The sequence below is a fragment of the Trachurus trachurus genome (assembly GCF_905171665.1).
Source record: "Trachurus trachurus genome assembly, chromosome: 16".
Lineage (NCBI taxonomy): Eukaryota > Metazoa > Chordata > Actinopteri > Carangiformes > Carangidae > Trachurus > Trachurus trachurus.
Window position 1 is genome coordinate 6407147 of NC_139902.1, and position 12536 is coordinate 6419682.

General features: G+C 44.1%; 1 protein-coding gene across 1 annotated transcript in view; it reads left to right on the forward strand.

The window, feature by feature from the left end:
- rftn1b (raftlin, lipid raft linker 1b) overlaps positions 1-12536 on the forward strand; it is a 119569-nt gene that overhangs the window by 49796 nt on the left and 57237 nt on the right. The window contains exon 4 of the mRNA XM_083989189.1: positions 11076-11184. Within this exon, the coding sequence (XP_083845315.1) occupies positions 11076-11184 (109 nt within the window). The remainder of the gene's footprint in view (positions 1-11075; positions 11185-12536) is intronic.

Here is a 12536-nt window from a genome sequence, read left to right on the forward strand (position 1 = left end):
TATGCCCGAGTCTGGCCCATATACTTCAACATCTGGGCAGATGCTGGCTGTAATCCTTACTGTGTGACAACTGCAGCCTTTTCTGCATCCGTACCAAAATTGGTCCAGATGTGGAAGAAGCATCTGAATATGATGTTGTATATGGATCAGATCCAGGCTGTGGAACCAGGTTTATTCTGGGCCAGAAGATAACAAGCATGTAGCCCAAGAATTGGGCCCGATTTATTTCATTACTGGGTTTTATAAAAGGAGCTCATCAGTAACCCTAACCCAAATGTTTTTATTATTTAAAACAAAAATGCATTTTTTTTCTATTTATAATGTTTATAATTAAACAGATGCATTGCATAAGTTAACATGCAGCTGTTTTTAGTACAAACCCACATCGAGGCTACGGCAAACAATAAAGGAAGGGGTCTGTTATTAAAACAAATGTATTTTACTAAAGAATGACGGGGGCCTGGCCCTGAGGCAGTAATCTTTCAGGGGCCTCAGACGTCTGAGCTGCACCGCTGGGAATAAGACCTTTGTTATCACGAAGAGATGAAGCCATTATCGTCACTTAAGAAAACATGCTGAGATTACTAATGCACTGTAATTGGTGTCATTATGCAGGAAAAAACACTTGGTGGGAATCAGCCGCTGCTTTATCTTCATGTGTTGCAACGGTATGAAAATGATATACTGTCTGCTTGGTAGGCGACATCAGGGTTTATACAATAATTATATCGCTTTATATTCAAAAGATTATTTTTTTATGTGGGGTACATGCAAGCAGAACATTTACCACACACACAAAAAAAAAACAATGACCTGAAGAAAAACAGTGTAGGTTTGTGTAACATTTCCTATCAGTCATTCAACCTTTCCGCATCGCTTCAGAGCATCACAACATCTGCTTGTGGTTCAGCAAGCTGTCATGTGGGCAGCTGCGTTGGATGTGAGTCAGCAATAGTCTCAACCCTCCATCTCCAGGCCTTTCAACAGTCCGGCCAGAACCGGCTGTATGGCCCAAAGTCACTGCCGCCCCCCCGCTACATCTGCCCTCCAGCCCTCCACGCCCCGTGCCCGAGCCCGAGCCCAAGCCCCCCCCCCTGTCCTGGGAACTGTGGGGGTGGGTCTGCACTTGAGTGAGGGCATGACGCCAGGGAGCCGCGCCAAGGGTGGCTGAAGGGCATGGAGTGGCGGTGATGGACAGTGGAGGGTGGAGGTTGCTATTTGTCTGGTCGCTTCCCACTAAAAAAAATCACTTTCAAATTCAGGCCCCAAGCCGGATCTGCTCATTCAGGACCAGGTTCTTTAAAGTCAGCTCGAGTAAAACCATGACAATCAAAAAGATTGAAGCTATACGAGCAGAGACTTTATTTTTTCCTGGTAGCGGTGACATGCAGACAGGCGGAGTGGAGCGGCTGAAGCCCCAGCGGATGCTCTGTCTGACTCTGAAGCCCAGAGAGCATCCAGGCCTGTTTACCAAAACACTGTTCCCTGGCTGCAGGGCATGGATGTGTGTATGTGTGTGTCTGGCCCATTCCTGAAGGCACTTAAAGGGATAGTTCACCCAAAATTGAAATTTCTTCTCTGAGTTACAGGGGGTCTCGGCGTAGCAGTGCATGTCCATATAACGGTTGCAAATGGATACCAACTGTCTTCGTAACAAAAAGACACACCAAAAAACATCCAAATACCTCCATGCTGCTCGTATGTAATGTCCGTCTTGTATTGAAGCCCCGAAATGCGAAATTGTCCTGAAAAAAATTAAATAAGTCTATATCTCAAGCTTGTTTTGTAGCGGAAGCTTCTCGAAGCTCCTCTTCTCGGTTCGTCAAATTTGGACAAACTGGGAAGAGGACAGACCATGGTTCGTCCAAATTTGACAATTTCGGGGCTTCAAGACAAGACGGACGAGCAGCATGGAGGTATTTGGATGTTTTTTGGTGTGTCTTTTTGTTACGAAGACATTTGGTATCCATTTGCAACCGTTATATGGACATGCACTGCTACGCCGAGACCCCCTGTAACTCAGAGAAGCCACGGAGGACTCTGAAACTTCTCCCAGCCCTTAATCGACATGAGGGTGAGTAGATAATGAGTGAAATTTCAATTTTGGGTGAACTATCCCTTTAAACTTTCACCTCATCGTTTTGTGAGCTTCACATTCTGGCTTCGTTTTTGTGTGTGTGTAGTATCTGTGAGTATATGTGAGATTATTCTGGATTCCCACACACCTTCAAAGCCATTTCTGCACGCTGAAGAGCCACGGCTGTAATTTCTTCACAGCTGAGCATAAACACGGCACCGCTGCTACTAATCTACATTGACATTTCAGTCATTTAGCTAACGCTCTCACCCACAGCGACAGTACAATAACAAAAAACCAATACCCGATATTACAAGCAAACCAGAGTAAGGAGTGTAATAATCAGAGCCGCTGTGGCCTGACAGTTTGTGCTGCAACCAAAGAGGGATCATGCCAGAAAACACAACACAAAACATAAAATAAGAACTAAAGAGAGGCTTGCTGTGGAAGGCTTTTGTGCTTGTTATTGTTGTTGTTAGTCTCCCACCCCCCCCCCCCCCCCCAAAAAAAGAAAGGAGGATCAGGCTGCAGTTCGGAAAGGGAGAAGGATGATGACCAGGGGGAATTTAGATGAATTTAAGATGAAATAAAATAAGTTGAAACTTTCTGGGTGCTCGTGTGAGAGTTGTGAGAGAGTTTTCAAAGTAAAAGAAGATAAGTATAATAGGAGCAAAGCAAGGAGTAAACAAAAACCCAAAAGATACGAGTGGTAAAGTGAAAAAAAAAAAAAAAGTCAGAAAGTATTAAATTAGAAGAGAACCAATTAATTGGTTTTGCAAATGTATGCCGATGATAATTTAAATTCCTGTGTAGAGTGCTGCAATTATGTCCTGGGGGAAAATTGTTTTTCAGGTTGGTCCCCACTGCCTCGCTCTCCTCTGTCTTCTCCCTCATCCCTGCTGGTGTTTTGTTGGAGATATCAGAGCTTGTTTTCTTTCCTTCAAAAGAGCCTGTCCGCCGCGCTCCTTGTCTTACAGCATGAGAACGCAAAACCTCCGCAGTTGCGAGATAATTCATCACAGAAAACATGACAACTTAATTTAGGTTTGTCAAACTTCCTGTTTTATCACTATTTACTGTAATTTTTCCAGAGTTGAGCGGCTCAAAGCGTCACAATATTCATTCCCTGCCTCCTGTCAATCATCTGACAGCTGGAGGAAGAAACAGGACAGGAAATAAAAAAAAAGATCTTTTAAAAACTTTTACTCTTCTCATCCAGGTATCTGAGAGATCTTTTTTAACCTGGACAGCATTCGGTTCAAGCTTAAGTTCAAAACATATTGTAGTCTAATTTGAATTCTGTTGCATAATTGAGGGCATGGTTGTTTTGAATGACAGGTGGATATGCACTTAAGTCTCAACTTCACACAAGCTCCGCCTATTTTTGGGATTAGCCAGGAGTTAGGCAGAGCCAAGTGCTAGCAACAACTTCAAAACCACCTTTTAGAAGCCTGTGGGTATCGTTACAAAGGTTTCAGCCATCTTTATTCAGCTTCTATGGTTTGAACAAAAGACCCAAGCTATGTCTGAACCAAAAGTCCAGCAAATAAAACATCAATGTTGCGTTCAAGAGCAAAACTAGAGACTAACATTGAATAATTAATCCTGCCTGATACGTCATAGCGTTTCATTAATGTGCTCTACTTGGTGGTGTTCAAGTTGTTGATTATTTTTCCTGGTTCAGGGTGGCACAATGGTGCAATGGCACTGTCACCTCACAGCAAGAAGGGTTCTGGGTTCGAACCCACCAGCCGGCTGGGGCCCTTCTATGTGGAGTTTGCATGTTCTCCCAGTGCAGCAGTACTCTGGCTTCCTCCCACAAACCAAAAATAATGCAGTTTATGTTAATTGGCCATAGGCGTGAATGGTCTGTATATGTTGGCCCTGTGATTGATTGGCAACCTGTCCAATACCCCGCCTCTGACCCAGAGTCAGCTGAGATAAGCTCCAGCTCCCCCGAGACCCTGGTGAGGATAAGTGGTACAGAAGATGATGATGTTTTTCGTATTTTTGTTCAACTGTCAATTTTAACTATTTTGTAAGTTACAAAATAGTTAAAATTGACAGTTTTGTAACTACAGAGGAGGAGAGCTGTCAGTTTCATCCATCAACTGAACCAAATCTGAAGAGAAGTGTTCTAATCAAGTTCCTGCACAGTGAAATCATCCAGCTCATCATTTGTGACAAATACAGAGTTTAAAGTTTCACTCTCTGTTTCTGATTGAACTGGTAACTTTTGGACTTACAGCTTTACATTATGCAGATAATGATATGAGTTTATACCCACTCAGCTCAATTTCCAGTGGCTGTGCAGACACAGCTTTACTATAAATGTGCATAGAACAGGAGACTGGAACACTCCTATAGCAGGGTGAAATCAGGGTGGTGAGCCACATTTTAGAAGGTCATATAGTTGAAATGCAGGGCACCTTATCTGCTCTGCCCTCCCACAGATTGTGTCCATTAGTAATCCCCTCCCATGCTGTTGTGTAGAACACCTCAGATTCACTTTGAGCACGCAGAGACAATCGTGCAAACAATACAAACACTCCTCAGCTCTTCACTGCTGCAAAACCGGACAACAGAAATATTGATTCAGTATTAAAAAGGTACAGCTGAACGGACTAGAGATCTCGCTTCTTTTCTATTCTCTTTTTTGTAGGTTTTTCTTTTAAAGACGTAGTTGCCTTGCATTAGAGAAAAAGACACCATGAGGGGGTAGAGAGGCAGCAACGGAAATCACAGCTGAGTAGAGAGAGCAGGGAAGACAGAAAGAGTCTGGAGAGAGAGAGAGAGAGAGAGAGAGAGAGAGAGAGAGAGAGAGAGAGAGAGAGAGAGAGAGAGAGAGAGAGAGAGAGAGAGAGAGAGAGAGAGAGAGAGAGAGAGAGAGAGAGAGAGAGAGAGAGAGAAAGATTGAGTGGAAAGGGCAGAGGAGTCTACCATCCTTTGATAGCCCCGGCCGAAAGCGGGGCCAGGGCTTTATCTCCAGCGTCTGTCACCGTGGAGACAGCTGCTCACATCAGCACCAGCCCAGGGGAATCCAAATCTCCCCCAGGGAAAAATGAGGGAAGAGAAATAAGACAAACCAAAGAAAAGCGGCGCATCTCCTCTTCTGCTCCCTTTTTGCTGTCAGACCCGAGAATCACGAGGAGAAAGGGGGAGGGTGGGCGGGGGGTGGGGGGGTGGGGGTTACAGTGAATGGGATTGAAAGCATGACAGTGAGCAGCCATTCATCCGTCCCTCCAAAACCAACTGCTTTTTCACCACTGTACAGAAAACAAAACTGAAGTCAAAGGCAGTGGAGCTGACTGGTGCACACAGCAGCTGTGAAGACGTCTTTATTTAACATGCACGGTGTCGGTGCGCCTGTGGACACGATCCCAGTCACGTCTCTATAGTGTTAGTGAAAGGCTCAGCCAACAAGGCAGCTTACACGGAGGGGGTGACACTGCAGGAGCCTCACAGCCAGGAACTGCACGGAGGTTGTGTACATACAGCGCAGTGTCATCTGCAAATGTTAAGACACTGTCACCCGACTGACACATGTGGTTAGGTGGGTTATGACTTTAGAAACCTTAAAAGGCCATTTGTCCCCGGTATCGGCGGCCGCTTCCCCGGTACAACCTGCTGCTGCCGGAGAGAAGAAGAAGTTAAAAGAAAAACTGCAACGCAGACAGAATGGATTGGACCGTTTGAAAATTTAAAATGTCAACTGTCAAATTTCTCAGTGTTCAATTTGGTTGCGACGGAATAGGGTTACAGTTCAGCAGGCAATGTCTGATGGGATATATTCATCATTATTGGGTAATTGCAAGGAGCTCCCGTGTGCTCAGGCAGAGAAAGAGAGGGATTGAAAGAGGAGAGATGGGTTGAGAGGGAGGAGAAGGGTGGAGAGCTAGAGCGAGGGAGAGGGAGATGGAGAAAGAGGAAAATAAAGAGGTACGGACTAAAAACCATTAGAGGGGATTCGCTCTGGTGGAATTATGCAGGAATGTGTGAAAATGTGACATTAGGAGAGGTGTACTGTATCATTAAAGCCCCACGGTGACAGAGTGCTAAACATGGGCTCGGATGCTCCCTGACTGTGTCGTCATAGCAATAGATGAGAAGTGTGAGAACGAGGTGGGTGAGAGGTCTGACATGACTTTGTTTATGACGCAAAAGGAACAGGAGTGAATTAACAATTTTCACTGATACTCACCGGCTACAGCGTGAAAAGGGTTTCACTCGCATATGAATAAAAGAAAGGTTTTTATCATATACAGTTTACCTCCCCTCAAGCAACTCAATGAAACAGGAGCCGTTACAATAAGTAATGACTGAAGACGTTTTACTGAATGAACACTTGACTATGATTAATTCAAACAGTATAACCTGATATGATGTCTTGTCTCAGGTGTACGCTTTTCTGTGAGAGATGGTAAGAAGAGATGCAGCTTTGATTTGCGCAACAGAAACAGTTGGATAAAGAAGGTGGTCGATGGCAGAGTGAAACCAATATTCACTATCCAGGGTCAATTCACAATTTGTCAGGTTTCTATAAACTATATAAACTTTATCAACATTTGTCTTGATGCTAATGTTGGTCAGTTGTTCAGTCACTTTGTGTCATCCAGACAGAAACATCTCAGTAACTGCATAATGGCTGTACAGACGTTCATGATCTCCAGGATTCAGTTTACGGACTGTGGTGACTCTTCTGGTTTTTGGGGGTTTTCTTTATACTTTTTTGGCTTTTTGTGCCTTTATTAGATTAGGTGCAGTTGAGAGAGACAGGAAATGGGAAAGCAGAGAGAGGGGGAATGACATGCAGGAAAGAGCCGCCCAATGCAGGATTCGAACCAGAGCCTCTACACATGGGGTGCCTGCGCAACCTACTGCGCCACTCCACCCGACTCTTCTGGTTTCTGAGTAAAAACTGGATCAGTCTCAGGTCAGCTATAAGTTTCCTTATAGGCAGGATACCGAACCCCAAATTGCCTCGGATGGTGGCCTGACTTTTCTCTTTAGTGCCACTAACGGACCACAGTTTTCACTTCTGCAGTGAAATTATAAAACATCTATGTGAATTAAATTATTGTAGCGATTGTAGTGATTTAGTAAATGTAAAAGTGACAGACAGACAATGAGAATCCTGAGGCTACTCTGTGTTCATTGTTCTGCCAGAGGAAGCACAGGGAGCTGGGAATCAAACTGCTCTACCTGCTGTAGCGAACCATCTTAGCCACAGCTGCAACCACCATGTTGCCATGCTAACAGTTTAAAGCATGCTGTGCTTAAATACAGTATTATAGATCCACTAGTTTGGCGCTAGACACATTTTGTTTTCATTTTTCTGTCGTTTTAACAGTAATGTTTTGTTTCAAACACTTTAGTAGATCAACTATTGAGTTGTCTACAGCCCTGGTAGTTATAAGCAGCCACCGTAGAAACTCAAATAACAGAAGACCCATAGAATTGATTATTTATTGCCACGTGTTTGTAATAAAGAGAGAAGGTGAAAATGATGTAAATTTCTTCTACATATCAAATTCAGATGGATGAAAAATAAATTTAAAGCAGAAGTGAGTGATCCGGTCGTTTTCGCTAATGCTGCGTTCCAGGCAGGCTTTTGAAATCGTAAATTACAGCTTCAAGTCACAACTTACGACTTTGTAGCGTTCCAGGCAACCCACTCGTGTTTTTCCGACCTGTTTTACCGGTGAAAGTCACTATAACGGCCACTCGTAACTTCCGACCGGTGAACTCGTACCAGATCGAACTGGTACCACTTCACGGTCGGAAAAATACGAGTTTCCTTGAACGCACCATAACAGTCCTCGTCGCTACGTCACCACATTCACGGCGTTCCTTGGCTGCACACACAGCCCTGCATGCCGTTCTCTCTCCTCATTGGATAAAAACTGTAGGATACGATAAATGTTTTCTCTTCGGCTCAGAGCAGAGCAGAGGGACTGAGAGACCCGTGTTTCAGTCCAAACACTCTATGTAAGTGATTGCTGTCGGAAGATATAACTATTTAAGACTTATATTAACACAAATATATCACTCACTTCTGCTTTAAGAAACAAAAGAAATTTTTTTGCAGCATTGTGAAAACACAACCGTTATCATCACAATCTATTTTCATACCTCAGTGACCGCAATGCAATTGGAAACACATTTACAAATGATGTGGCCGCCACGCTGCGAAAGAAAATCCCAAAGGAAGCCATTAACAGGTGATACGCAATTAGTTACCATGTGAACGTTCAGCTCCTGAGGGAGTGATTACTCCAACACAAGATGTTCCACAGCGAAACAAAGCATGTGACCCATCTGTGGGCAGACAAGAGGAGAGGGAGCTGAGCAGGTGTATACTCACCCGGGAGGGGAACTCCAGGTAGGTGGGCGGGCGGGCAAGCAGCCGTTTGACACCCGTCTAACCACGCCAGGCCTCGCAGGGTTGACAGCCAGCGCTGCACACTGCATGAAAAGTCACCGTTTCACACTGAGAAGATGGACTGCAGGTGCTGCAGCTGCTATTTTTAACCCGAGGCCTCGTTCCAGCGCTCAACGCACTTTGAATCTCTCTCTGACGATGAATGAAATCAAATTGTAATGCTTTGTTCCATTTCTTGATTCAAAACTATCTCCCAGAAGGACTGAATCATTTTTATTATATTGGTCGATGATTCTGAATGATGAAATGGAGTTTTAATTTCTATCATTATGAAAAAAAAAAGGCTGCTCATTTTATTATCCTGTGTAGTTGCTTCTTAATTTGCAGAACACTGGAGCACCTCTCTGTACAGTATTACCAAAACATATTGCATAAGGTGCAAGTACAATGATTCATGATGTGAGAAAGGAAATGACGCTCACAAAAGCGGGCGCTGGCTCCCAGCTCCTCTTAATGAATATTTCACAGAGCGTATGAAGTTTGCACTTAACGAGTCACTCAGCCCAGTTTGTGCTCGGCTCGGCTGCCGCTGATATACGCAAAACGACGGGTGTCAGTGACAGCGGAGTAGCAGCGTGGCGGTGTGGGGCTTTCTTCTTTCTGTGAATGGAATGACATGAGTCAGGGACGTTACTTGTGATGTGAATCCTATAACTGAAAGACTTGGCTGTGGTTTCTGAAAGTGAATCACATAACGACTGTTTCAAACTGTGTGATTCTGGTTCATGTGGGGAAAATAGTGTTTTGACTCCAGCAGAGTCAGGGTTTAGGAACATTTATTCAGATAGTGAAATGATGTAAATGAAAAATATAGGTGCGTTTTTGACAAAGACGAAAGGTGAAGAAGCTTTAAGAAGAAGCTTAAAGAAGCTTACTTTGCTGTCACGTCTCTGTGATTACACAGTGGAAGTGTCTTTTGTGCCGACAAACTCTTTTGGGCAAACTTTAAAGGTGCACTCAAGAGGTTTGGAGCCTAGACTCTCTTAGTGAAAGCCTGTGTGACAAACGAGGGGCTTAAAGTTTGAGAGGTGGGTGTTCACCAGGCACTAAGGGCCTAATGAAAGAGACCGTTGAGTTGCATCATGGGAATTGAAGGGTCTAGTTTTCTTGTTTTTTGTTTGTCCTTTTTCAGTTTGATTCGGTCTAAGAGCAAAATGTCAGGATGTCTCAGCCCCAGATTTCTACCATTTCATCTTCAAATGTCTGTTGCAAGCAGCTTAACTCTACAAGAGTACAAACCTAAAAGGTTTCCAATTCACTGATGTAAAATCAGTAAAATGGAGTAAACATCTATTCACTTTCTTGCTCAGAGTTACTAGATGAAAAGATATACTTTCATATCTCTGTGCTTAATATAATTATAGGAGGCTAAAGCTGCTTAGTTATCTCAAATAGTGGGAAAAAAGGGGGTAAAAGCCACCGTCTTTCCACTGCTTGAAAAACAACTCCAACTACTAGCACCTCCAAAGCTCACTAATTGACACATCACACGTTGTTTGTTTAATCTGTGCAAAAGCCAAAATGTAAAAAGGAAAATCTGGGCTTTATTCACGGTTCTGCAGCTCAGCTGGGTGCATATTTCCCCAAAAAACTACTCCTTCAAGCTGTTGTTTTGTTACTAATTTCTCACATGTTGTTCAAAGTCGATACATAATTTGCTCAATCTGCATCCAGTAACAGAGAAATCACTGTAATAATGCATTAGGAACACATACAGACAAACACACACACACACACACACAGGCAGGGACATGAATGTAAACTCGGAGTGAGTCTTTGCGTGAACTGGGAAGCTGTAACAACAAGCCTCTAACACACACACCAGCATGCACACATGCATCTCCTGCCCTCCCTCACATCAGGGGTCCGTGTAAAGTCAGAGCCCACACAGAGCATACACACACACACACACAGATACACACAGCCTTGCACACATACACACACATGCCTACTGCAGTGCACACTGAGGAAAAGGGTGTGTGGGGCTTCCTCGCCTTGTCAACAGGATGAGGAGCAGGGAGATGGAAGCTGGGGCATTAGTCTCCTCAGGGCTAGCTCTGGGATTTCCTCCAGAGGACAGAATAGGAAAATACAACACCATATAAATAGATTCTCCTCACTCAAAATACCGATGGCCTCAACAGAGAGAACTTGGGGTGGGGGGGGGGGTTGTGGGCCAGACGAGATTTTCATTGAATTTCGTGCTCTCCGTGCTCCCCATGTGTTCGCTTTCATCCATGTGGATCTTTGTCAAACTTAAGTGTTTTATTGTATTTTTCTACTGCCTCCCACAGGGCAACAATAACATTAACAGAGCTTCTAGATGCTGTGTAATTTGTTGATAGTGGGTTATTTTTGTGTTATAAATTTGATGCCTGGGCCTATGAATGGGACCGTGTTTGTGGATGTTTTATGAATATAATTTTATAATTCTGGGCTATTTGTGAATGTGTGTGTGGCTGTGTGTGTGAATGCATCATGTATCCTAAGCGTTTGTCCAGCAGGCTGCCTGGCTGCAACTCATTGTCTTCTCTCCCCCACTGTGGTTGCCTGCAGGGTGGAGAGGAGCCAGCCGGTCTGCCCACCGTTCAAACTGCAGCTGGAAGAGTGTCTGTCGGCCGAGCAGGTGCCCACCCCAGAGCTCATCCAGGGCTACGTCAAGAAGGTAGGTCTGCTTCACAAATGCCAGACTGGAGGTTTTGCACAGCTGGAAGGAGTGGATGCAGGAAGGAAGGAAGGTGGGAGGGGGAGGGATGAACCCAGAACAAACAAGCAGAGTAAATGGCTTAGAGGGAGTGTTCAACATTTTGGCAAATTGGCCCATTGCCATAATCCCTATAGTCATAGCAGTAGGTTTGTTACCTTTAATTGTCGGTGCAAGCTATTTTTAGAAAGGCGGAGCAGAGCCGTGAGCTGCTCAGAGCTACGCTACGGAGGCTCATGGAATTTTTTGCTTTCCCTCATCAAACTCATCAAATACACAATCTAACAACTCCAAAACGCTCTAGTGGGCAAGTTGTGACCTGGACATTCACCACGCTATGAGATAATAACGGCACGAGACGCAAATTCATACAAAACTGTTGATGCGTGTTCCTGTTGGGGGCAGTTTTTCAGCAAGCAGTTTCTGCATTTGCCTCGAAAACAACTCTGTCTCAAAACGTGCCGTTATTATCTCATAGCGTGGTGAATGTGCAGGTCACAACTTGTCGACCAGATCGTTTTGGAGTTGTTGGATTGTGTATTTGATGAGTTTGATGAGGGAAACCAAGAAATCCCATTAGCCTCCGTAACGTATCTCTGAGCAGCTCGCGGCTTGGTGGTTCTAAAAATAGCTCACACTGACAATTAAAGGTAACGAACCTACTGCTAAGACTATAGGGATTATGGCAATGGGCCAATTTGCCAAAATGTTGAACTATCCCTTTAATGTTCTAATATCATACACTGAATGAGAGCATCTGAATCAGACCAAGAGGAGCATATATTCTACAGGGCACCATGTCCTCATTGTAGAATATACAGTACAACTTAGTCTGCAGCCAAACTAACATCACTTTGTTCAGAGTGTCACTGTGACGGCTCAGAGAACACGAGGTTTATATGTTTTTAGTGAATCAGCCACATGACTAAACCTGCGAGCACACTGCTGTCAGGCTGAAGGCTTTTAATAGCAGCTTGTCACAGAACGCTCAGAGCGCAGTTGTCAGTGGGGTACGCCATGTTGGAGGAGTGACAACAAAAAGATGTTTTAAAAAACATAATTGCCACTTTAAAACATAATATAGAGAAAACATAGGGGTGGTGACAGAGTGTGTGTATTTCAGGAGATGTCAGGTATAAATTAGTCGTAACTGCACAATTAATTGATAATAAGTAATTTTAACCAGAAAATTTCCTCACAGAAATTTTGAGAGTGCCACGGGGGCCGCTGCTGGGGGTGCCATCTCTGTCAAACCCACGACCTTAAGGTCAAGACAGAGCTGATCAGACAGACACATGATCATCTTTCTTGAG